General features: G+C 44.6%; 2 protein-coding genes across 4 annotated transcripts in view; one reads left to right on the plus strand and one right to left on the minus strand.

The window, feature by feature from the left end:
• POLR3C (RNA polymerase III subunit C) overlaps nt 1-11,381 on the minus strand; it is a 192,042-nt gene extending 180,661 nt beyond the window's left edge. Inside the window, exon 1 of one of the 3 annotated variants that reach the window (XM_086945359.1) lies at nt 11,236-11,381. The gene's annotated coding sequence lies outside the window, so the exon portion shown is untranslated. Of the gene's footprint in view, nt 1-11,229 lie in introns of all 3 variants that reach the window. The other 2 variants (XM_086945360.1, XM_086945358.1) reach the window with 2 other exon arrangements.
• A 480-nt stretch (nt 11,382-11,861) lies between these two features.
• Nucleotides 11,862-23,573, plus strand: part of RNF115 (ring finger protein 115) — a 219,481-nt gene continuing 207,769 nt past the window's right edge. Inside the window, exon 1 of the mRNA XM_086945361.1 lies at nt 11,862-12,166. Coding sequence (XP_086801487.1) covers nt 12,074-12,166 — 93 coding nt within the window. The 5' untranslated portion in view covers nt 11,862-12,073. The remainder of the gene's footprint in view (nt 12,167-23,573) is intronic.

Below are 23,573 nucleotides of genomic sequence, written 5' to 3' on the forward strand. Positions count from 1 at the left end.
GGGGAGGGAGAAGTGTAATAAAGAGCCTAAGCCAGGAGAGGGGGTTTTAGCCCAGAACGAGTGGTGGATAGCTGACTCGAGTGCTCTCCCTTCATTACACCGCAAGCAGAGCGACTGGAGATTAGACGGGGTGAGCTTTTGAATGACATCGAGGACGGTCCCTGTAATTACAACAAAGTGGACAGCAAGGACACGCCTCCCGATGACGTAGGTGGAGAAAAAGACAGAAGAAACACCATCGACGTGTGACGTCACCGACGAGAGAGTTGTGTGCAGAGGAGAACCTGTGAAATTGCGAGGAGGAGAAGGTCCGCGAGAGAAGGAGAGGTCCAGAGGTACAGAAGAATCGAAGACGGAGGTTCCTTTGCCTGGAGGCCACCGTTCCCGTGTATCGTCCCAGCCACACTCAGAGAGGAGGAGTGTAGCTCAGCCAGGTGCGTAAGCGCGTGTCGGGCAGGGTGGGGAGATGGAGAGAGACGGCAGATACAGCTCCTGAGTGTATGTCAGACAGCGCTTAGAGGGGGTGTAAATCTCCGACTGCCAGCCTAAGAACGCTAAATGCTGGGATTTAAAGCTCCCGAATTGTAATTCAGAGCGTTTACTGTGAATATTGTACAGATTAAAGCATTTCACTTACGTAATCCCTCCCCACACTACCCTCACTTTCCCTCACGTCTACCACGATGTCCTTGCTGTGTATATAACTTGTGTATACACTAACGCACTGGTGACCCCTCACACCATGGGTTTCCTATAAGGGGAGTTACAACACTGGACAGTTGTACCTGACCGGAGTATCTCTCTCTCTCTTATGTCCCACGGTGGAGAGCCTCTAGAAGATTATCCTGTTAGAGACCATACATCCCTTCACCAAGATGCCAGAAGACCAGCTGAAGAGATCGCAACCACGGACCCCACGATATTGGCCAGGGAAAGACTCACTTTAAGAAAGAAAAAGATCTTTGGTAAAATAAAACCTTATTTACCACGATCTAGTCTCCGTGCCCTTCCATCAACCCCGCCACAAATACATTTTGGGGTCGATTCTGATTCGGGAAACGTATCCGTACGACTATTCGAAGCCGTTTCCGTACGAATAGTACAAATCCGTCCGAATCGGGTAGTACGATCCGTAGGTAGAAAATCCGTCCGAACAGTACGAAAAACAAGGGTCGATCCGTACGACATAGACCCTCACATAGAACCAACCGTACGAATCGTAAACATGCCGTACAACCCGCAAAGCACAATCCGGACCGGGGACTGAGTACGCGATTCGTATGGAAAACGTCGCACATAGGAAAATCGTACGGAGAGCCACACAATTACATACGCACCGTACCCCTGGATTCAAGGGGTGTACGCACAGGGTGTACGTACCGTACACCTACGGCCTTGGGGGGTATGAACCGTACCCCTACGCACCGTACACCAACATACATGGGGTGTACGCAAGGGGACATACGCACTGTACCCTTGAAATCCAGGGGTGTACGCACCAGAAATCGACGCACCGTACCCCTGCAATCATGAGGTGTACGCACCGTACCCGGGGGGTCCGTTCCGTACGCATTACGAGGCGAAATCTGCTTTTACGGACGTTTTCAGCTCCCGAAAAAAAACGAGTCGTACGGAGTGTTGTTGATACGAATCGCACTTGCTGGGTCGTACAAAGATGCTTTGATCTGTACGTTCATCGCGTACTAGTTTTACTTTTTATATATTTAATGCATTTGATTTTTCATTTCTAAATATTATTTATTTTATCATTTTTATGTTTTTTATTTTTTATTTTACTGTCTGAGTGTGAAAAGTATTTTTTTCTCTCTTAGCTATCCAACACTGTTGAACTCACTGGAGTGGGAATAGTAATTTTTACCCTTCCGCTATTCAACACTTTCCCTACTGTTGTACTCACTGGAGTTGGAATAGTAATGTTTACCCCTTCGCTAGCCAACACTTTGCCTACTGTTGCATTCAATGGAGTGAGAATAAAAATGTCTTCCCCTCCTCTATCCAACAGTTATTCTACTGTTGCATTCAGTGGAGTGGGAATATTCATTTTCACCCCTCTGCTATCCAACACATGCCCTACTATTGCACCTATTTGAGTGGGAATAGAAATTTTTACCCCTCCGCTATCCAACACTTTCCCTACTGTTGCACTCACTGGAGTTCAAATAGTAATTTTTACACCTCTGCTAACCAACACTTTTTCTACTGTTGCATTCACTGCAGTGGGAATACAAAAAGTTACCCCTCTGCTATCCAACAGTTATTCTACTGTTGCATTCAGTGAAGTGGGAATAGTAATTTTTTCCCCTCCGCTATCCAACACTTTCCCTACTGTTGCTCTCACTGGAGTGGGAATAGTAATTTTTACCCCTCAGCTATCCAACACTTTCTCTACTGTTGCACTGATTGTCTTGGGAAATGTAAGTTTAAATACTTTTTAATAGTTTAATGTTTTAAAATATTTTAGAATTGTTTTTATATTTTAAATTATTGTTATATATATTATTTGTATGTAATTGTAATTTTTTTAAATAAATTAAAGATAATAGTTTACTAATAATATATATCAGTATAAATTATGTTTGTGTGTTTATTTTTTTTATTACGTTTATTTGTTATATTTTATTAAATGTAATTTGTTTTGTTAAATTTAAAATTAATATTTAATATAGTTAATATATATTAATTTATTATATCTATATTTTTTACATTTATATTTTCGGTTAAATATTTTTGTGCATTACCTGTGTAGGTAAGGGAGTCAATATGTTTGTATTTATCTTTTTTTCTATCTTTTTAACAGATGTATTTGTCATCGATATTCTATCAGTGAACCCTCACCTATATAACGAACTTGATCTGTCCAACTAAACCAAAATAACTCTTCTGACATCCAGAGTGAACAAGGATTTCTATGTGAAAAGGAGTAGGAAAAACACAGGTAGAATAATCTATTGATCCTGATCAGCTACGAGCACAACCTTACGACGAAATTCAGGATCAGGTTTGCACAGAAGAGCACCCAGTTTCCAATTCTACAAGATGAGGTTACTGCTAGAAATAAGTACTATTTTTATAGTCAAGAACTTCTACTTTGCTGAAACCAGATGTTCACAAGAAGCATTCTGAAGAAAAGGTAAAGGCCAGAGAGAACGGCATGGACACATTATGTGTCTAGAGATAGAAAAGCTTTTAGAAGTCGAGATAGAAAAGCTTTTAGAAGTCTGGTAGCTAAAGCCTCACCACACCAAGACTCGCTAAATCCTCCAATTACTGCCCACTGAGCCACTGAGCCTTAACGATTGAAACTGCCAAGCTGCTCTTGAATCCATCATAAAGTAACTGAAGAACAGAGGAAAGGTCAGTCAATAAGAGAAAGATTTTGAAGAACACTAGTTAAGAAAGTTTCCCTAGTGTCTAGAATATGATCTTTACAGCAGAGGACTGTCTGGATCTCTGGATGGCTTGAGCACAATGAGCTGCAAGTCCCCTACTCTGTATCCCAAACCTCTCAATCTCCAGACTGACAAAGAAGATGCACTGGAGGCTTAAAAAGGAAAAGATAGAGAATAATTTACAAGGAAGCAGCCAGAGATGTGTATTGAAATGCAGGGAACTAAGCTGTGTGTGTTTGGAAAGAAAGAAAATGATCATATCAGCTTCCCCTGCTGAATTCTCAGTAGAAGATGAGGGATGAGAGGAATCTGAGGAAAACATGCAGAAGATGCTGAAGAGGCCAGATTCTTCAGCAGGAAAATACGAGAAATCCTGGAATGTTGTGCGTTCGCTTGTGATGCAAGAGACCTAGAAAAAGTCACTAGAGATCTAAAAATAAATCTAGGAACAGTCTTCCAAATCGCTCACATATGACCCTAATTAACTCTGAGGTCAGAGACACTTGGAAGATATGAATATTCCGCCTAATCTGTCTGACAGAAGACTGTCCAGCCCCTTGCTGTGTATAGCTTTTAGGGAAAGATGATGAAGTTCTGCCCAGGTGCTCAACTTATTTGCTACCTGGGCGAAAATAGTTGATCATATCCCCCCCCCCCCTTCTGTTTACATAGGCCATGGTCACTGAAATATATGCCCAAACAAGTACATGCGTATGTTCTAGGAGTGATTTAGTGCAGCTCAGTATTTAAAGAATTGCAGACAGTTACCTTCAATTCCATAACAACTGGCTTTCCTTGCAAGTCCAGCAGCCCTGTATTAAAATATCCTGCAGAGCTGCATTCCATCCCCTCTTGTTGCCACTGGTCATAACCACAATATGAGGATCTAAATGAAGTGGTAGATCCTCATATTGCAAGTCCACTGCAAGTCCACGAGAATGTGCCAAAACACGCCATGCTCTGAGACAACAGCGTGTTAAGAAAAGCGTGTCAGTAAAGTGTCTACCCGTTCATCAGTGCTTGAGAGCTGTTGTGTATAAAATAAGTGTAAACAAGTATGGAGGTAGCTTGGATAAAAGAGGCAATAGGAGTTGAAGTACTTTCTGCAAACACTAGGCAGAATTTCTCCCGGAATGCATTGTGTGCACTTCCTTCAGCAACAGGAACCTGAAAAATAGTATGTTTTGATTAACAATACAAGTTTAAAGGCAAACCTTGAATAGTTCCACAATTTTCATTGCAAATCATGCGTGTGGGATGTTAATTTTTCTTCAAATGAAGCTAGTCCAGCATCTGGTAATTCTGCCTTACGCCTGATTTGTCCTAAATAATTTCTGGTGAACTTGAGATAGAATGGAGTGTATTGAAAGAGTATTTCCTCAATTTTATAGCTTAATTGGAGTATTGTAGTGGGACTTGTACACCTGAAAGGAAGAAAAGAATTGCAATGTATTGCCTGGGCCCCAAAGGTTTGAGCATTTATAGCCAGCTTCAGAAACATTAAAGAAATACAGGTGGTTTGGATGTTTTCAAATCTTCGTCATTGGATTTGGTTGAACATTTTTCACCCACAGTATGTGTAGCTGTTATGAGGTATGCTTGTTTTCAGAGTAAACAAGAAAAGTATTAGACTATTGAATACTATGTCTCTGCTTTGAAAAAACTGGCTATCACATGTAGGTTTGGTAACCTGCACGATGAGTTAGTACGTAATCAGATAGTTATGTATGCCAAAAACAAAGGTATACAGGAGAGAATATGGGTTGAAGGAGAGTCCAGTCTCAAGGAGATTATGGCAATAGGGAAGAAAGCCAAACAAGCTGCACGGTGTGCCAAGGATACCCTATTTCCAGAGAAGAACGAATGTGGTGACTGAATAACATTTCGGACAGCAAGCCCAAAAGCATGCAGACTACAGGACAATACAACAGCATGAAGAAAGACAAATGCAAGAGTGATCATACTACCTCAAAGAAGAACCCAAACTTTATGTGGTACCAGCGTGGTAGCAGTTTACACTCCGCAAGATTTGACAAATGTCCAGCTAAATCAGCCAAATATTTGGAGTGTGGTTTGTTTGGCCATTTTGCCAGTGCACAAAAGGAAAGAAAATAAGAAAAGTAATGCGGTGCCATGTGTGAGGGAGAGTGATGGTGACGATTTCTCATTGGAGGAGAGTTCGGATGGGTTAGGTACTAAATAGGATTACAAAAGGAAAGTGGTACTGAAAACTTCAAGTGAAGGAGATAAACCACTTTGTTTGTGGGGTGTATTGTTATAAGTAGCAGCTGATTCAGGGTCACTGTAGGAAGGTGGATAACTGACTATGGTTACCCCAGATTTTTTGCCTAGTGTTTAGCTGGTTTTCAACTTAGTTGGCCTGGGACCCTGCTAATCAGGGCCCCAGGCTATCTGCTCTCTCTGTAAAATGGACTCCATGTACCCTAGGTACATCTCCAATTGGATATTGGGGCACCTTATCAGCCCCTGTACAGTGTACTATAGATACCCAGGGCATAGGTGCATCCAAGGCCTACCAGGGGCTGCAGCATATCTTTTGCCACTCCTGGCTGGCCATCCAAAATGACACAACTGGCTGACCACTCAGCTGGGGCAAGGTGGTGTAATCACCCCTTGCTTAGATATAGTATACCTATATCTACACCTATATCTGGACACATATACACCTATAAGTCACTCCTATGGCAGGCCTTAACAATCCTGGAGGCAGAGTGCTTGGTTTTATGTGAGATGGTGCTCCAGCATGAGCTGAGCCTGTCTGCAGCTTTCGAGACCAACTCCATTAGCTGTTCCGGGATACTGCCATACCATATACTCTTAAGTGCATTATAATCCTTGCGGTTACTTGCTAACTTTGGTTTGGCTTTATCGAAACATGTCGTGTAAGGTGTCATGCGCTTTGGAATACTACCCCCTCACCAGTTCTGGCGACGGGGGTAGCATTCCACCCTTCTAGAGGGAGAAGACATGTTACTTTGCTTAAACGCGGTTAAATCTAACCAGAGCCCCAGCATCACAAAATGGATGCTGCTGCCACAGACACGAGTCTGGCCTCCTGCTGCTGACCGAAACTCCGGCAGGGGAGGCCTGGACAAATGGTATCCTGTCACAGGGAGGTGTTACACCACCCCAGACAGGAGATAGTGGATTGTAGCAGGGAGGGTTGAATGAAACTAGACACTGCCTGGGGCGCACAAGGCACCCCATGCATAGTCCAGTTCAAACCGGTGCTGGGGCACTCCAGCCCCAGCTCTGGCGCGAAACTGGACAAAGGGAAAGGGGTGTAACCACCCCCTTCCTGGGTCCCACCCACAGGAGGGACCTAGCAGGTGATCCAGCCCCTTGATTTGGAATAAAGGTAGGAGCTGTGCCAATGCAATTTAGATCATCCTGACAAACTTTGAAACGAAACTCTGGACCCTTCGACATCCTACTCAACGTAAAAGACTGAAGAATCTCCCTTTTGGTCAAGGAGTGGCCACCGTGTGCAAGCAGGCACCATCAGCGCGACGAGGCTTTCATTGCCGTTGCTCCCACCGGAGCTCAAACAACAGAGACCGACAAGACCTGGACTTCCAGACTTCCAACAGCCCGATCCACAGTCCTAGCAAAGCTTAGACCTGTGGAGGCGACGAGAGACGTGGGACCGGCCATCTTGAAAAGTCGACGAAGTGCTTCCAGTGCAGCTCCCGAGGCACCCTCGATGCTGTGCTTTGGGGTTTGAGAAGCCCCAGCTCCGAGGCGAGTCAGCTGAAAAGAGCATGGACTAAGTGGAGAGACAATGGGAGAGAGGCTGTGGAATGAGTGTGGTTGCTGTGGGATGCATGATAGCGTGCTGGAGAGCAAGGGGGGGTGATCAGCGTGAGGCGCGAGATGGAGAGGGAGTGGGTGGGAGGACTTAAAGTGACGAGCCCATGAAAGAACTTTACGAAAGTGCAAGGGGGTGTGATCAAAGTGAAGCGCGAGCTGGACAGGGAGAGGGTGGGAGGACTTAAAGTGACGACCAATGAAAGAACTTTAAAAAAGGGCATGTGGCGAGAATGCTCGTACTTGTGTTCACGTGCACTGCATCAAATCGCCAGTTTGGTTGAACTCTGGATAAGCCCCTATATCTCTTGCCAGCTCGAATGCGCAAGCGCATTGGCAGGCGAGACCTAAAAAGTGATGGAGGATTTTCTGAGCAGAATGTCTTTGCTACTTAAGGAAACTGATATGAACCGGTGGAATGATGTGTGTGTTGCAGGGATTTTATTGGTGAATGAGGTCAAAAGCTTGCAGAACGATGAGTGGATAGAAGAACAGGCCTTGAAAAGTCATATAAATGTTACAGGAACTGCAGGTCTAGTGACTTTAAATAATATACTTGACCTAACTGTAATACTCTTGACTCATAAACTGGTTTCAGATTAAGTGATTCTGGGCAAATATTTTAATTCACTGAGCAGACAATGTCTTCATTATCACGTATGAGAGCACCTTCAAATATGTGAGTTCAGCACTTTCTGCTGTATAGAAAAAAAACACTTATTTTATTTAATGGACTATAGTTTTTCTCTCTCTATATATATATATATATATATATATATATATATATATATATAATACGAATCTAGCCAAATATAGGATACACATGACCCCTGAGTGGTTTAAAATCTATCACTTTTAATAAATATATAACTAAATCTTTAAGTGGTAGCACACTGTCATTTGCAATCAGCACATTTTCTATTGAAATGGCCACAAAATGTCCCACTGATATATGGCTTTAACCCCTTCCATGCATCGGATGGCCGGAAGTGGGCGTGTGCATAGGACGGCCGGGGGATGTCCGAACTCCGCCACTCAATAAATCACCAGCACCACGGCGGAATTCGCGCCGCGGTCAAGGTGTTAATGATAAAACAATATAGCATACAAACAATAATGTTTGGAAATAGAGATCCTGTAAATATTTATCATTTGCACATCAAGGAAAGGGTTTCGATTTGTTTTGGTCCTGTTTAAATCTTTGTTTGAATCACATTTCTGAATTTGATAAAAATTAGCTTTTGTAATTCCAGATATATTGTGGAATATTTGTACTATTCCTGTACAAGCTATATACATTTTTTGTGTTCGAAAAAAATGACATCCTACAGCTTTTTGTTTCACAATGATTATCAGATATCTCTCTTTACAAAATCCTATTACTGTAGTAAGGGAAAGAAAAGTAAACCCCATTTTCCAGGATAAGCATCAATTGGTAAAATTAAAAACTGACAATTGACCTCTGTCCTTGAACAGACAGCAAATGTGTCAAGGTAAAAACAAGATGTAAATGCATATTTACAGCTCATTCACTTCATGAATGAATGAATAGAATATATGTTCCTTTACAGCTAAAGTTCACTTGCCAGAATGGACCAGTGGGTCTTAAAAATAGCTCAAACTGAAAAATCTGACTCACCATAGCGATTGGGCAAGTAGATTTTTGGAGGCCTGAAGCATATGACAAAGAGGATACCTTGAGAAATTTTGAAGAAACAATTGTAAATGGATGGGAAAAATGAGTGAAAGTGGAGCTATTCGGTGAAATGAAAGCATATTGGGAAGTTCGAGATGAGCTAAGTGTTGACATTTTTGGCAACAAAATTATAAATTGTTATGCCCCCTAAAGCCATCACTGACAAGACTGTGTTGATTTGCCATGAAGGACATTCAGGTACTAAATGTAATGTGAAGGCATTATATTGGTGGTCTAAAGTAGATATAGAAACAGAAAGGTTCAAACAATCTTGTGTGGAGTCAAGTGCCGACAAATCTCAGAAAACCTTAAACCCCCCTATCGGTTCATTAGGGTTTCCCAAATTATCATGGGAAGAAGAGGCATTGGACATCATTGGACCCATTACATGGAATGATGGATCCTGTAAGTACACTGTTGTGTTAATGGACTTGTTTTGAAGATGGTTGGAGTTGGAAGGGGTTGACAAAGTGGACACTGGGACAGTGTTAATCTCTGGATAACATGTTTTTGAGAGAGGATTTACCATCATCCAATTTAACGAATAATGGGGTGCAATTTAGATCTGAAGAACTTTGTAAAAATTGCAGGTATTGAGCACAAATGTACAGCATTATATCATCCCTGGGGAAATGACATTGTGGAGAGAGTGAATAGATGGATTAAGGGATTTTATAATTATACAATCAGGGAAGGAAAATTGGGATGCGGAATTGAGAAAATAAAACGGCTTGGACTTATAGGGTGACTTTTTGTGATTCAGTGGCGGAGAGTCTGTTTGGAGTGATGAGAGGACATGTACCACATTTCAAAGAGAATACTGGTTGGATGAATAGTGTAAAAACAGAGAGTTTGGGATGTAGAGGAAGTGAGAAAATCCATTCTAGCAACTCAGGAGGTGAATGTGACTTGGCCAGTGGGTCTGAGTTAAGTCAGTTAAGAAGGCTGCTAACGAGAAAAGCAAATTTAGTGTTCCTAAAGAAATTGTGAAAGTAATGAATAATACTGTGGAACTGGATGGTGGCAGTGTTTGTCATAAAAGTCGCTTAGCATTGGCAAGACAGAACTTTGGTTGGGTGGAGGACACAAAGAACAGGATTGAGAATGAATGGGTAGACACATTTTGGTGGCTGTGTGCCGTTCCAGGTGGCACAAGAAGAGAACAATACTGGAGAGGGACATTATGATGAGTGTCAAAACGAAGATGTTCATTTGAGAGGGGAGGGGAGTTATGAAGTCAGGGAATTACATCGGAGGAAGTAGGAAATAGTTCATTAAGGAATGAAGAGAAGGGTGCTGTTAGAACAAGCACTTTTGGGAGAAGCATCAAGAAACCTAAGAATTTAGATTACGAGTGTAGTATGTAAATGTTTCAGTAGTTTAGTTGCTGAATATTATTATAGCATGTAAATGTATCAATATTTTGGTTTGCTGAATATTATTATCCTTTGTAGTTTTTTAACCAAAGGAAAGGGATGTGTAGTAATGGGGTTGAGTGTCAAGCAGAATGTGGAATGTAAGTATGTTCCCTGTACTGAAGATGAAGGGTTGGAATGTTCTGGTTGTCGAGGCTGGGAAAGTACTTGTTTGTACATGTGGAATACCTGTGTCCCACGAGGTCGTCCAAATAAAAGAATTCTACAACTTACCTGATGCTCCATCAAGGTTTGTACTTGGCATGGCACAGCCATAGGTGGCTGGCCCTAGGACACCAGTGGCAAACGCCCCCAACCAACTTCCACGGCTGAGGTCCAGGAACCTCTCTGCCCTGTGCACTAACTCTTCCCCAAAGCCTCCCCCCCCCCCCCGCAATATAGACTGACATACAAGAAAGTCTTGCTTCGTAAACTTTCTTTTTTTGACTATAACGCTTCATTTAAAGAAAAAATCCACGTTTTTGTCTATTTCAGTGTTCATGTGCAAAAGGGAAAAGTATTGCATGAAAAGACAGTGACATCTACCAAGGTAAAGTTGGTGGAACCAGACTGGGAAAGCTCGGCGACATAAAAATGAAAACCTATTGGCTATATAAAGGAGAATGTCGATAACATCGTGCAAATGAGCGTTTTAGAAAAACCATATCACAGAAACACGATTGGGCAATGAATCCTGCTGGAACAGTGTCAACCAGTTACGCCATTCCAATGGACGGTAAGAGCAGCGGGATAAACAAAATCCTATTTTTAGAGAGGATGATCGATTTCCAATAAAACCTTCCTGGCTAGCAGTACACATTGCAAATAAGTTGTTAAAGAACCTTTCGTTGCAGTATATCACTTGTTCCCAAGTACTCACACTTACACTTCCTCCGGTTGACTACTCGAATACCACTCCAGAAAACTTGGGAAGGAGGTCTTCTCACCAGGTGAAGAAAATTCGCTCTTTTGAAGTACAAACACGGAAAGATATTGTGGAACTCTGCATTCACTCTCTCGCCATGCTGAGACTTGGAACACAGAGTTAAACCACTGTTAAAAACACACCAGCCTTGAAATACGGCTGTAATGTTTGGTCGGCGACAAATACAGCGTCCATCTTTAAAGTTCCTAAATCTCGTTCAATAATGCGGTAACTTCAACATACACTAGAAAAAAATGACATTTTCCCTAAAAAAAAAGTGGTAACTAGAAGCACATTTTATGATATCAGTATACAAAGAAAGTTAATGATCTCTACATTTAATCTCATATGTATATTATTAGTTAAGACGATAGTTTAAATAAGTGATAGCTCGGATCAGTTTCCGAATAGTAACATTGTTCAAATTTCATTGTTGACAGGGCTGTTTGGCAGGCTTATTATGCAATAGGATAGGGGGGAAAGCAATTCAGGAAAGCTGTTATTATGGAGTGCATCACGGAGGCGTGATCTTTAGCCTGATCTTACTATGGCCAGAGCCGGGACACTGCTTTGCCCATGCGCATTGTGGAATGTTTCTGTGTGGCACTTCCTCGAATACGGCCATAGAGAACTGAGACAGTTCTGTTCCATCCCTTCCCTCCCCTCTATCGTTTCGAAGTTCTGACGTCACGCAGTCAGGCTGAGCTCCGGTCTGTCCCAGCCCGGTAGGGTTTCCTTCCGAGTTGTGACGTCACGCAGGGACACCAACCTTAGGTGGTCGGCTGGCAGGAGGGAGAACATGGCGGAGGCGGCTGCAGCGGCTGGGGTGTCGGTGTCTCAGCACCGCTTTTTCTGTCATTGTTGCAAGGGAGAGGTCAGCCCGAAGCTGCCGGTAAGAATACGTGGAGATGGGATACTTGTATGATATTCTTAGAATGCTATACATGTAGAGATACTCACTCATCGGATTTCGAACCATTCACTCTCAATTTATTCAGAGTCTACGGTTTACCACATTAATAGTTTCTCATCCAAAACTCCCTACTCTTATAGTCCTTCACCCATTTAGCAATTTACATGGTCAATCGTTAGTTCAGAAAGAAGCTACACTACAACTACGTCTGTACTGTATTTCTACGTTATCATTACGTAGTCGTCTGCAGGTTCATTTACATCTATACCTCCTCTCATTCAAGCCATTTACATCAGAGTGTTAAATTTATAGGTTCTGAACGAAAATCCCATCACAAGCGTTCATTATCTTGGCTTTTAGTCATCCATACCAACGGGCTTCCCAAAAAGCCCTCTAAGCATTACATCTCTCTCCTAGTCGACTCCTTATAAGCATTAACCGTATCATAAGCCCTTTAGGTATACATTTCCCAACGTCTCGTCATCTCCCCTAACCTACATTCCAAGCAGAGATAGCAGCTGACCTTTAGAACCCCTAATTAGCTATTCACATTAGCGTTCCACACTCTGCCCTTGCTATCTGTAGCTGCCACAGTCTAAGCGAACACCACCGACATTCTTTAGGGAGACTAACATCCTTACTTTCCATTTCATTAACCCCCCCACAAGCCGCTACCCATCCAGAGCCCCTTACAATCTAGAAAACCCATCCCATTGGTAAATATTAGAAATCATAATCGGAACAAAAATAGATTGCCCCCAAAAAGTAGCTCAATCAATCAGGTGACTAGTAAAGCATGACTACTCACCCGTAAGGGTCTCAAGGCGCGGGATGTGGTGGGGGGCGCTGCTGATCCACCAAAAGCATTGTGGTTTAGCCGAAAAGCCAGGTCTTGAGGTCCTTCCTGAATTGAGGCAGTGACTGTGATTTCCTGAGATGGAGAGGCAGGGTGTTCCAGGTCTTTGCTGCAAGGTATTAGAAGGACCATCTCCAGCCGCGGTCTTGCGGATATGTGGGCCGTTGGCCAAGGCCAGATGGGTGGAGTGGAGGTCTCTGGTGGGTGAGTAGAATGAGAGGCGGTGGTTAAGGGACGCAGGTCCAGCTTCATGTAGTGCTTTGTAGGCGTGTCTGAGGAGCTTTAAGGTTATTTCTTTTGTTGGCTGGGAGCCAGTGGAGGTCTCTCAGGTAGCTGGTGATGGGGCTGCGGCAGGGGATATTGAGGATGAGTCTGGCGGAGGCGTTCTAATGTTCTGCAGTTTCTTGAGGAGTTTCTTGGTGATGCCGGCATAGTGTGCGTTGCCATAGTCAAGTCTTCTGCTGATGAGTGAGTGAGTGACTGTCTTTCTGAACTAGCTGGGGATCCACTTGAAGATCTTTCGGAGCAGGCATAGCGAGTGGAAGCAGGATGATGACAGTGTTGATCTGGCGGTTGATGGTGAGCGCGGAGTCCTTGATGATTCTAAGGTTTTGTGCTTGGTGTGAGGGGATCCAGGATCTGTGCGCCACCAGGAGTCATCGCAGGCGGAGGGGGTGGAGCCCAGGATGAGCACTCCAGTCTTCTCGGGTTTTTGGCAGCTGTCCTTCATCCAGGTAGCAACAGCCTTCTTCCCATTGTGGAAGTTGTTCTTGGTGACTGTGGTTTCGTTGGTGAGGGAGAGGATTAGCTGGGCATCGTCAGCGTAGGAAACTATGTTGAGGTAGTGGTTCCTGACAATGGCTCTTTATTTGTCCACCTTATTGTGTCCTATGTTCCACCTATTTTGCGGTGTATCTTTCTCTGCATTTGACTTTCACGCAGATGGCTTGCAATGCAAATGGTTACTTATTTTGGTTCATTGGTGTATGCAATTTTATTTTTGGAATTGTGAAGCACCTTGCTGTGTTTTTTTCCTGTAGGTTGAAACCTGGTTTATTTTCACTCCTTCCTATACCACCCTTTAATTTCTGTGTGATGATATCCAGCTTTAACTTACTTTCTGGCATCTTGCACTTGTTTCTATATAAATGGCATGTGCAGTGCACATTTCAATTGGCTCATGTGTACCTTTAATTAAATGTTTGTGTACCACGTAATTTTAGCTTTGATTCTTTTCACCTTGCCACATCTTCAAACACTTAGGAGCCTGTTACGATGGCGGGCGGACAAGGTCCGCCCCTAATTGTAGCGGTAAACGGGGCCGACCGCCAGAGGTGCGGCGGTCCCACTGTGCCTATTAGGATGCTAGCGCCACCCTGGCGGTTACATCCCGCAAATTAAACTTTGTGGCGGGCGGTGCGGTAAGCAGCACCCGCCACAATGTTTAAAAGGCATGTTGTGTATTGACATGCCTTTGTTACAGGCACCGCGTGGTGCCTGCCACCTTGTGCATGCCAATGAAGGGGGTACCCCCCCATGTGCACCCCCCTCTCCCAAAAACCCGGGGGCCCGCAAAGGGCTCCCCAAGCCAAAGACTGCATGCCTCCTCCATGGAAAGGAATTCTACAGCACCCATCATAATATGGATGGCGGTGCCTTGCAGGCACCGCCACCATATTATGGGTCATTTCCGCCTGGCAAGCAATCGTGACAATTGCCTGCGGGCAGAAAAGCGATGGACAGTCTTTCCCTCCGCTGCAGTACCCCCCGCCATGCTAATGTGGCGGAGGGTAAATGGTCGTCCGGTGATTAGCTTTGGCGGACGGATCAATACCGCCGGTCAGGTAGTGGCGATCCGCCTGCCATGATAATAGACCTCTAAATGTATAATGGCCACACCTCCTTCTCAGGGTAGCCCCAATGTCTCAGATAACTTCCATTTCTTTGGTCGTTGACCTAGCATCTGTTCCTGCCATGATAATAGACCTCTAAATGTATAATGGCCACACCCCCTTCTCAGGGTAGCCCCAATGTCTCAGATAACTTCCATATCTTTGGTCGTTGACCTAGCATCTGTTCCTACTCCAAAAACCTATGTGTAATCTGAAGTTTAGGTCTGAGTGTGGCTGGCCCAACCTTTTATGTTTTGTGTTAATGAAACAATTATATTGCAGAACTCTGAAGCATTTCGACACTGTGAACTGGTAAGAGTGTTGAAGGATAGGAAATAAAGCTGTTAAATTCGTGGAACATTTGTAACTTTTACTAGCAAAGGAAAACCATGCCAGTGAAACTTTTTATGTTGCTGACACGACTGAAGGAAAAGTGGCTAAAGGAAGCGAATAGGCCTGGACAGAGTAGCAGAGTAACTGAGTGATGACACATAAGCAGTTGTAAAAAGTAAAAATGTAGCGCTAAAAAGCGAGGCGTTGTTCATTCCTTGTATCACTTCGGGGCGCTTGCCCATCAGCTTTCTCATTTAGTTAAAGAAAAGCAAAATCAACAATCAAAATTCATGCACATTGAGGGTAAATGGGTGACGGTGCAGAGAGAAGCAGCAAAACTAGTATGTTTATCCTTGTGATGAAGATTTTGTTACCGTACATGATTTTTGTAGCACACAACATTCACATATGTGATATGCAAAGTTTTGTAACCGGTTCGATTTTAGCTTTCAGTTTACAGTTTATTTTACAGACGATTCCATTTCAACCACGTTTCTTGAGTTTTTATTTGACTAGATAACGGGACAGGGTTGCGTTCAACACAATTATCTTAGCCACATTAGAGAGGGGTTCGACACATCACATACATGGATGGCGTAAAAAGCACGCTGTGTTATAGTTTCTGTTTGGGTCTCTAGAGCCAGCACAGGACATTCCTCTAATCTGTTTTGTTTTGTTTTGTTTAGTTACATATTATTCTGACATTGCTTGGGCTCTATCCCTTACAGTGGCTTGGCCAATATGCGAAGAGACGTGTCCAATCGACTGTCATTCTAGATCTAAGGTTGGTGAGTTAGGTAGTTTTTTAGTCTGTCGTCTGTTTCAGTTTTACTTTCCATACGATGGGATTTCTCTTAATACATGGTGACAAACACAGGCTCTGAATAGTTGTGTGGTGATGTAGTTTTATTTTTACTTTCCTTCAACTGTCTTAACAATTTGTTCACGTAGACTTGGAGTTGATCACATGTTATTTGTACCACTGCAGTGTGGATGAAGGAAGCCCTTTAAGGATGTAATTTCTTAAGGGCTTTACAACTGCCACCATAATACTTTTTAAATTAATATACCATAAGCAAGGCCAAATACATTTCGAAATATAAAAACATGTTGGAAAGAGGGTCATTTCCTATGTTCTATTGGTTGCACCTGAAAGTCTATTGAGTGATATAATTGAATCACAGGAATGCTTGTAATACTTGCATTAGATTAGAACATTTTCTAGTTCTTGCAACAAGAATTTTAGATTTTATTAAGTACATGGAGTAAGGGTTATTATTGTCAATCTTTGCGACTTATAATAATCAGCAGCCAATCAAAAACCACGCTTCTATCAAACCCACCAATCAACAGTGTTCTTCATTTACAATATAAAGATGCACCATCTTCCAGCCTCTTTCTTTGTGAATAAGCAGTCACTAGAAAGAACAAAGTCCAAACTAGAACAAGCACACAGTTTCAAACTCTCAACAGAGAGTTACCAGAATCCAAGAAGAAAGAAATTCAATAGGAAATGCAACATCCACTGATCCAATAGAAAAGAACACCAACTGCTAGAAGCTGCCAAGCCATGAGGGTTAAATCTGTTTCGAATCTGCTCCTGAAATAAGAACATAGTTTGAGTCCCAACATAACTTTGTCATGAACAGAAGGGAGGGACAATACTATCATTTATAAGCCATATGATACGGTGACAGTATATGGATTTCCATCTTACTTGTCCCAATGGGTAGGATAATCCTCGCCTCGGGGCCTTACTAAAATCTAAAATTCTTGTTGCAAGAGCTAGAAAAGTTTCTATTCTATGGCATGACCAGAGACTCCGACTATGCTGCTTCAAAGCTCACCAACACCGCCGAGACGCCTACGGGCATTTGTTCGCGCTGTATAAATCTAATAAATAAATAAATAAATAAAAGAAGCATGCACAATAGGTTTATAAGAAAAAATCTTAAACATGGAGTCAGAGGACCAACCCGCAGCTCGAAGAATATTTTCTGATTTAGAACCCATAGCAAAGGCTTCTGAAGCAATGGCTCCTCTGGCAGAATGAGTACCATACACTGAAATGTCAATCCCGGCTTCAGATATGACCCAACGGGCCAAGGTTGCCACGGACACCGGGCGGAAAGGCTTCTAGATAGCTAGTGGTAATGGACCAAGAGGATCTGTTCTATGAGTCAAAGTACATTCTTTATAAACCTGTAAACATTTCACTGCACATAACTTAGCATGGTGTGGAAAAGCGGGATAATCAATAGAGCGTGACATAGTCTTCGTTTGTTTAACGATAATAAAAGAAATACCACCAGGAGAAAACAACCAACCTGCAAGCCAGAGCATGTACATCCGACACTCGTCGGGACAAAATCAAGCATAAGAGCATAGTCAATTTGGCAGAAAGTTGTTTCAATGACAAATATTTATTATCAGGCCAAGTCTCTAATAAGGATAAAACCTTAGTAACATCCCATAGTTGAGTGTATTTAGGTCTCAGGGGACGAGCCACTCTTAATAACTTACAGGAATTTACATACCATAGGATGGACACCCACAGGTTTGCAATCAATAGGGTTATGTCCAGCCGGCAACGCTGCCCTAAAATTATTTACTGACCTATAACATCGTTCAGATTCAGCACACTCTGAAAGAAAATTCAGAACATCTTTTAATTCTGATTCCACAGTTGAAGACACCAACTCACCCAACATTTCAATGCAGAAGAATATTGTTTGCGGGTGGAAGGCGGCCAAGCTTGATGTATCAATTTAGCAGCCGCAGTCTTAATTCCTTCAGTCTGGTCATGGCTCCTGAAACTTTCCAGATCATGAGGGTCAATTGGTTTTGAAGAATTAAAGGATGAAGCGAATCTACTGGATTCAGGAGTAACTGAGAAAAAACAAGAAGGAGGATGGGAAGAGCCACACACAATTCTAAAAGAGTCCGAAACCACAATTTTGTCTTCTACAGAGGGAAGACAAACCAGAGTCCCTGATTGATGTCTGACCTGGGCCACTACCCTCAGAATCATGGGAAATGGAGGTAAGGCGTAATTTGTCTGTGCTCCCAAAAAGTGAAGGAAGGCAACCGTTCCAAAGGCCATCGGATCTGGTCTCCAACTGTATAACCTTGGAAGTTGAGCGTTTTGCCCGGGACGCAAATAGATCCACATGACACGGGTCCCGAGTTGACATTGTCTATTGAAAGATAGAAGGATGGAGTTTCCAGTCGCTGTAGTCCCTCAGAAATTTGAAGTTCCAGTCCGCTACTAGATTGTCTTTGCCCAGAAGATATTCCTCCAGGACCACGAGCTTTTGAGAAAATGCTAAATGTCTCGGGCTATGTTGGACAATAGGCGTGATCTGGTGCCCCCCAAGCAGTTGATATAGCGAACTGGCAAAACATTGTCCATCCTCAAGAGGATGCAGCAGTTGCTTTTGATGGGAGATATTGACCTTATGGCAAAAGGAATCTGCTAGAAGCTCCAGGCAATTGATATGAAGTCGTAATTTTTCAGCTGGCCAACGGCTGCCTGTAGAAAATTCTCTGCATCATGCACCCCAGCCGCAACGACTGGCGTCTGACTCGACCACATCTGGTGAGACTCCAAAAATGGCCTTGCCATTCCATGCTGCCATATGAAGAAGCCACGATTGGAGGTCTTCCTGGGCTTCGGCTGTCAGCGAGATCAGATGTTCGTAACTGAATCCCTGTTGTAAATAATCAATTTTCGGGTGTTGAAGAGCCCTGTAGTGTAACAGGCTCAGAAAGATTGCTTGAATCAAAGATGTTAGCAAACCCACAATCCTGGCCAGGGATGTCAAATACACCATCTGTTTCGACAGAGCCGCTTTCAGCTCCCTCTTTATGGATTTCACTTTCACAGGAGGAGGAAGCAATTGTGCTGTGAGGGATTCTATCTGAAAACCCAGGAAATCTATCTGATGTGAAGGAACCATCATGGATTTCTTGGAGTTTATCACAAAGCCCGGATTCTGAAGGAGGGACACTGCCCAAGACAAGTGCAGTAACAGAAGGGAGTGATCTTGGGCCAGAAGAAGTATTTAGTCCAGGTAGATGATCATGCGAACTCCTATCTCCCTTAAACGGACCACCAGAGGTTTCAAAAGCTTGGCATACACCCAGGAAGCAGAGGAGAGGCCGAATGAAAGGGATTGGTACTGGTACCATTGGCCTTTCCATTGGAATTGAAAATGGGAACAGGCGGGCTTCTTTGAGATCTAGGCGAATCATCCAATCTCATTCTTGAAGAAGATCTCTCAACAGTTGAATACCTTCCATCTTGAAGTGACGATAAATCACAAAAGGAATGAAGAGTCTGAGATTCAGTACTAATCTTTGACCCCCACCTTTCTTTTGTACTAAAAACACATTGCTGCAAAAACCCTCGCGGTGTGGAGACATCAGTGCAATTGTCTGTTTTGACAAAAGTTCCAGAAGTTCGGAGTCTATAAAAGACTCTTCTTGTTGGGGGAAACACGGAGAGGGGGGAATGAGTCTTGATAGGGATGGTGAGACAGCTCTATTTGATACCCCTGAGCTGTAGTCAAAACCCAGGAATCAGAAGTAATCTTTACCCAGTTGTTTACAAAATATCTCAGCCTGCCCCCCAGAGAAAGCTGTGAAAGGGTTGTGGGAACCATTACCTGTAGATTGGTTGTCGTTGTTACGGAACCCTCTGTTGACTCCTTGATTGACATGGCCTCTGAAGCCTTTGGCCCTGGTAAGGTAGAACCTTGCTTGAGCCGGATCTTGGGTATAACCTATAGGCCTGGCGTTAAATCCATGTTGATGACTATGCTGGTTGAGGCGGCCGGTCGAGCGTCCTCTGCCACGACCGCCAGAAAGGGGGTTGAACACTCGTTTGAACGAAGTTTGAGATTTATCCAATGAGGTGAATGTATTGACGAACTTGGCTATGTCTTTGACAAAACTGTCCCCAAACAATTGGCCTTCTGCTAGGGAACCCGTTTCTGCCGTAGCCAGTTTGACCAACTGAGGGAAAATTCGAAGAAGTACGGACTTGTGGCGTTCTGAAGCTAACGTGCAGTTAGCGTTGCCCAAGAGGGAAATTGCGGTCTGGGTCCAACCTGCTAGCCCCTCTGGATAGATGGAAGCCTCTGTCTCCTGGGCTTGGAGAGCCAATTCTAAATTTTTTGCTAAGGGGCCAGAAACATCAAGGAGTTTTCCTGGCAAGCATGAAGTGCTCTATCAATACCCTTTTTGGGTTCCTTATTATATTTTTAAGGAAGGTCTGCATGGAAGTGTCAATATCCGGGATGAGGGCGGTTTTGTGGTGCAAATCTGGGCAGGGGCATTCAGAGCATAATCAGGTTCTGACTTTTTTGTCAAAACTCTTGCGCAGATTCAACTGCATATACTCAGCCTCAGTGGGGGCAGGGGACTAATTGGAGAACTTGGGGTGCACAATGTTAGAAGTATCTAAAGTGAAGGAACCCAGTGGAGGGAGAAATGGAGCAGTTGCGCTTTTTAGGTCTCGCCTGTCGATGCGCATGGAGCAAGCGAGACTATGGGGGCTTATCCACTCTTTAACCAACTTGCAAGGAATCGTGGCGATTCCTTGCAGTGCCCGTGACTTTTAAGCTCAATGCGCATGCGCATTGAGCTTAAAAGCGCGTGCACATCAGTTCCCTCAGCCGCACTCCAGGCCCCCGCTCCGCCCCCTCCCCTGCCCGCCGTGTCGCATTTCTCCTCCCACCTCCCCTTATCTGCCTTCCCTCCGTCTGTTCCCTCTCCCCGCTCCGCCCCCTCCCCTGCCCGCCGTGTCGCATTTCTCCTCCCCCCCTCCCCTTATCTGCCTTCGCTCCGTCTGTTCCCTCTCCCCGCTCCGCCCCCTCCCCTGCCCACTCTCCCTTTCTATTCTCCTTTACCACTCCACTCTGGACTCCTTCATTTTGTGCTGTTTGACATATTTCTTCTCTCATCCAACTCTTCTGCGGGCTCCCCTCCTTCCCACTGTAGTTTGCAACAAATCCATCCTCCTTAAACCGTGTACACCATTTGCCTTTCACCCCTCCATTCCCTCTCCTGTCGCTCCCTTTAAATTCCCCCTCCTTCCTTTTACTACCACTTTCCCTCTTTGTCACAAAAAAACCCTTTTATTCACTCGCTTTTCGTCTCTTTCTCCCCTCCTCTCCTCCTATTCTTTTCCCTTACCCTGTCTTTTCTCCCCCTTTTGTCTTTCGAATCCCACTCTCTCTCCCTCCCCTCACCCCCTCTCATTCCCCAACCCATTTCAGAGCTCAGTTCCGGAAGTGCCTCTTGGCAGCCGTGAGCTGCTGGGTAATTGCGCGTTTTGTAGCATTCCCAAAATGCATCTTTGACAGCTTGTCCAATGCTTCAATCTCTCCCCCAAACCTAGTGGGGCAAGTGCTTCGCTGCGCGCCGCAGCGGCGCTCCAGCGCGCCGGTAATGTTTCCAACCCACTGATATATCATAAGCGCTATGTGCTGTTTTGTGGCTGAATTTTTTTTTAAAAAGGGGAGCGGATATTAAACATCATACGGTATGTTAATGTCAAGTACGCCTGGATACACATTGAAGACTTTGCTCTGACTCCAGCGTGTGGGCTACGAGCTAATTAACCTTTTCCAACCATCCCTGTATTTTTTCTGGATGTCCACTTCTAGAATGTTAACGGCGGTGCACTGTTCCGTTTGTTGATTGGACTCTACTGAGATAACACAGCCCCCTCCCCTGCCCGCCGTGTCGCATTTCTCCTCCCCCCCCTCTCTCTCCCTCCCCTCACCCCCTCTCATTCCCCAACCCATTTCAGAGCTCAGTTCCGGAAGTGCCTCTTGGCAGCCGTGAGCTGCTGGGTAATTGCGCGTTTTGTAGCATTCCCAAAATGCATCTTTGACAGCTTGTCCAATGCTTCAATCTCTCCCCCAAACCTAGTGGGGCAAGTGCTTCGCTGAGCGCCGCAGCGGCGCTCCAGCGCGCCGGTAATGTTTCCAACCCACTGATATATCATAAGCGCCATGTGCTGTTTTGTGGCTGAATTTTTTTTTAAAAAGGGGATCGGATATTAAACATCATACGGTATGTTAATGTCAAGTACGCCTGGATAAACATTGAAGACTTTGCTCTGACTCCAGCGTGTGGGCTACGAGCTAATTAACCTTTTCCAACCATCCCTGTATTTTTTCTGGATGTCCACTTCTAGAATGTTAACGGCGGTGCACTGTTCCGTTTGTTGATTCGACTCTGCTGAGATAACACAGCCCCCTCCCCTGCCCGCCGTGTCGCATTTCTCCTCCCCCCTCCCCTTCTCTCTCTTCTCTGACATGCAGTGTGCGGCCCTAACTGAAGTAGTGTAAACCCCGGCGCACAATAGCCAACACCCTCACTCACCCTCAACCCCTCACCCTCACTCACCCTCAACCCCTCACCCTCACTCACCCTCAACCCCTCACCCTCACTCACCCTCAACCCCTCACCCTCACTCACCCTCACTCACCCTCACCCTCACTCACCCTCAACCCCTCACCCTCAATCCCTCACCCCCTCACCCTCACTCACCCTCACTCACCCTCACCCTCACTCACCCTCACCCTCACTCACCCTCAACCCTTCACCCTCACTCACCCTCACCCACCCTCACTCACCCTCACTCACCCTCACTCACCCTCACCCTCCCTCACCCTCACCCTCACTCACCCTCACCCTCAACCCCTCACCCTCACCCCCTCACCCTCACCCCCTCACCCTCACCCCCTCCCCCTCAACCCCTCCCCCTCAACCCCTCCCCCTCAACCCCTCCCCCTCAACCCCTCCCCCTCAACCCCTCACCCTCACTCACCCTCACTCACCCTCACTCACCCTCACTCACCCTCACTCACCCTCACTCACCCTCACTCACCCTCACTCACCCTCACTCACCCTCAACCCCTCACCCTCACTCACCCTCACTCACCCTCACTCACCCTCACTCACCCTCACTCACCCTCACTCACCCTCACTCACCCTCACTCACCCTCACTCACCCTCACTCACCCTCACTCACCCTCACTCACCCTCACTCACCCTCACTCACCCTCACTCACCCTCACTCACCCTCACTCACCCTCAACCCCTCACCCTCACTCACCCTCACTCACCCTCAACCCCTCACCCTCACTCACCCTCACAACACATATTGTGTTACAATAGGTGTCACATTTGCGAAAGATAAAAATATTGGCATTGTAAATAACAAAGCTATTAATTCGCTATTTTCAAAACAAGCACATAAATAACAAATGTCTCCTTTACAATACCAATA

The sequence above is a fragment of the Lissotriton vulgaris genome, chromosome 12, assembly GCF_964263255.1.
Source record: "Lissotriton vulgaris chromosome 12, aLisVul1.2, whole genome shotgun sequence".
NCBI lineage: Eukaryota > Metazoa > Chordata > Amphibia > Caudata > Salamandridae > Lissotriton > Lissotriton vulgaris.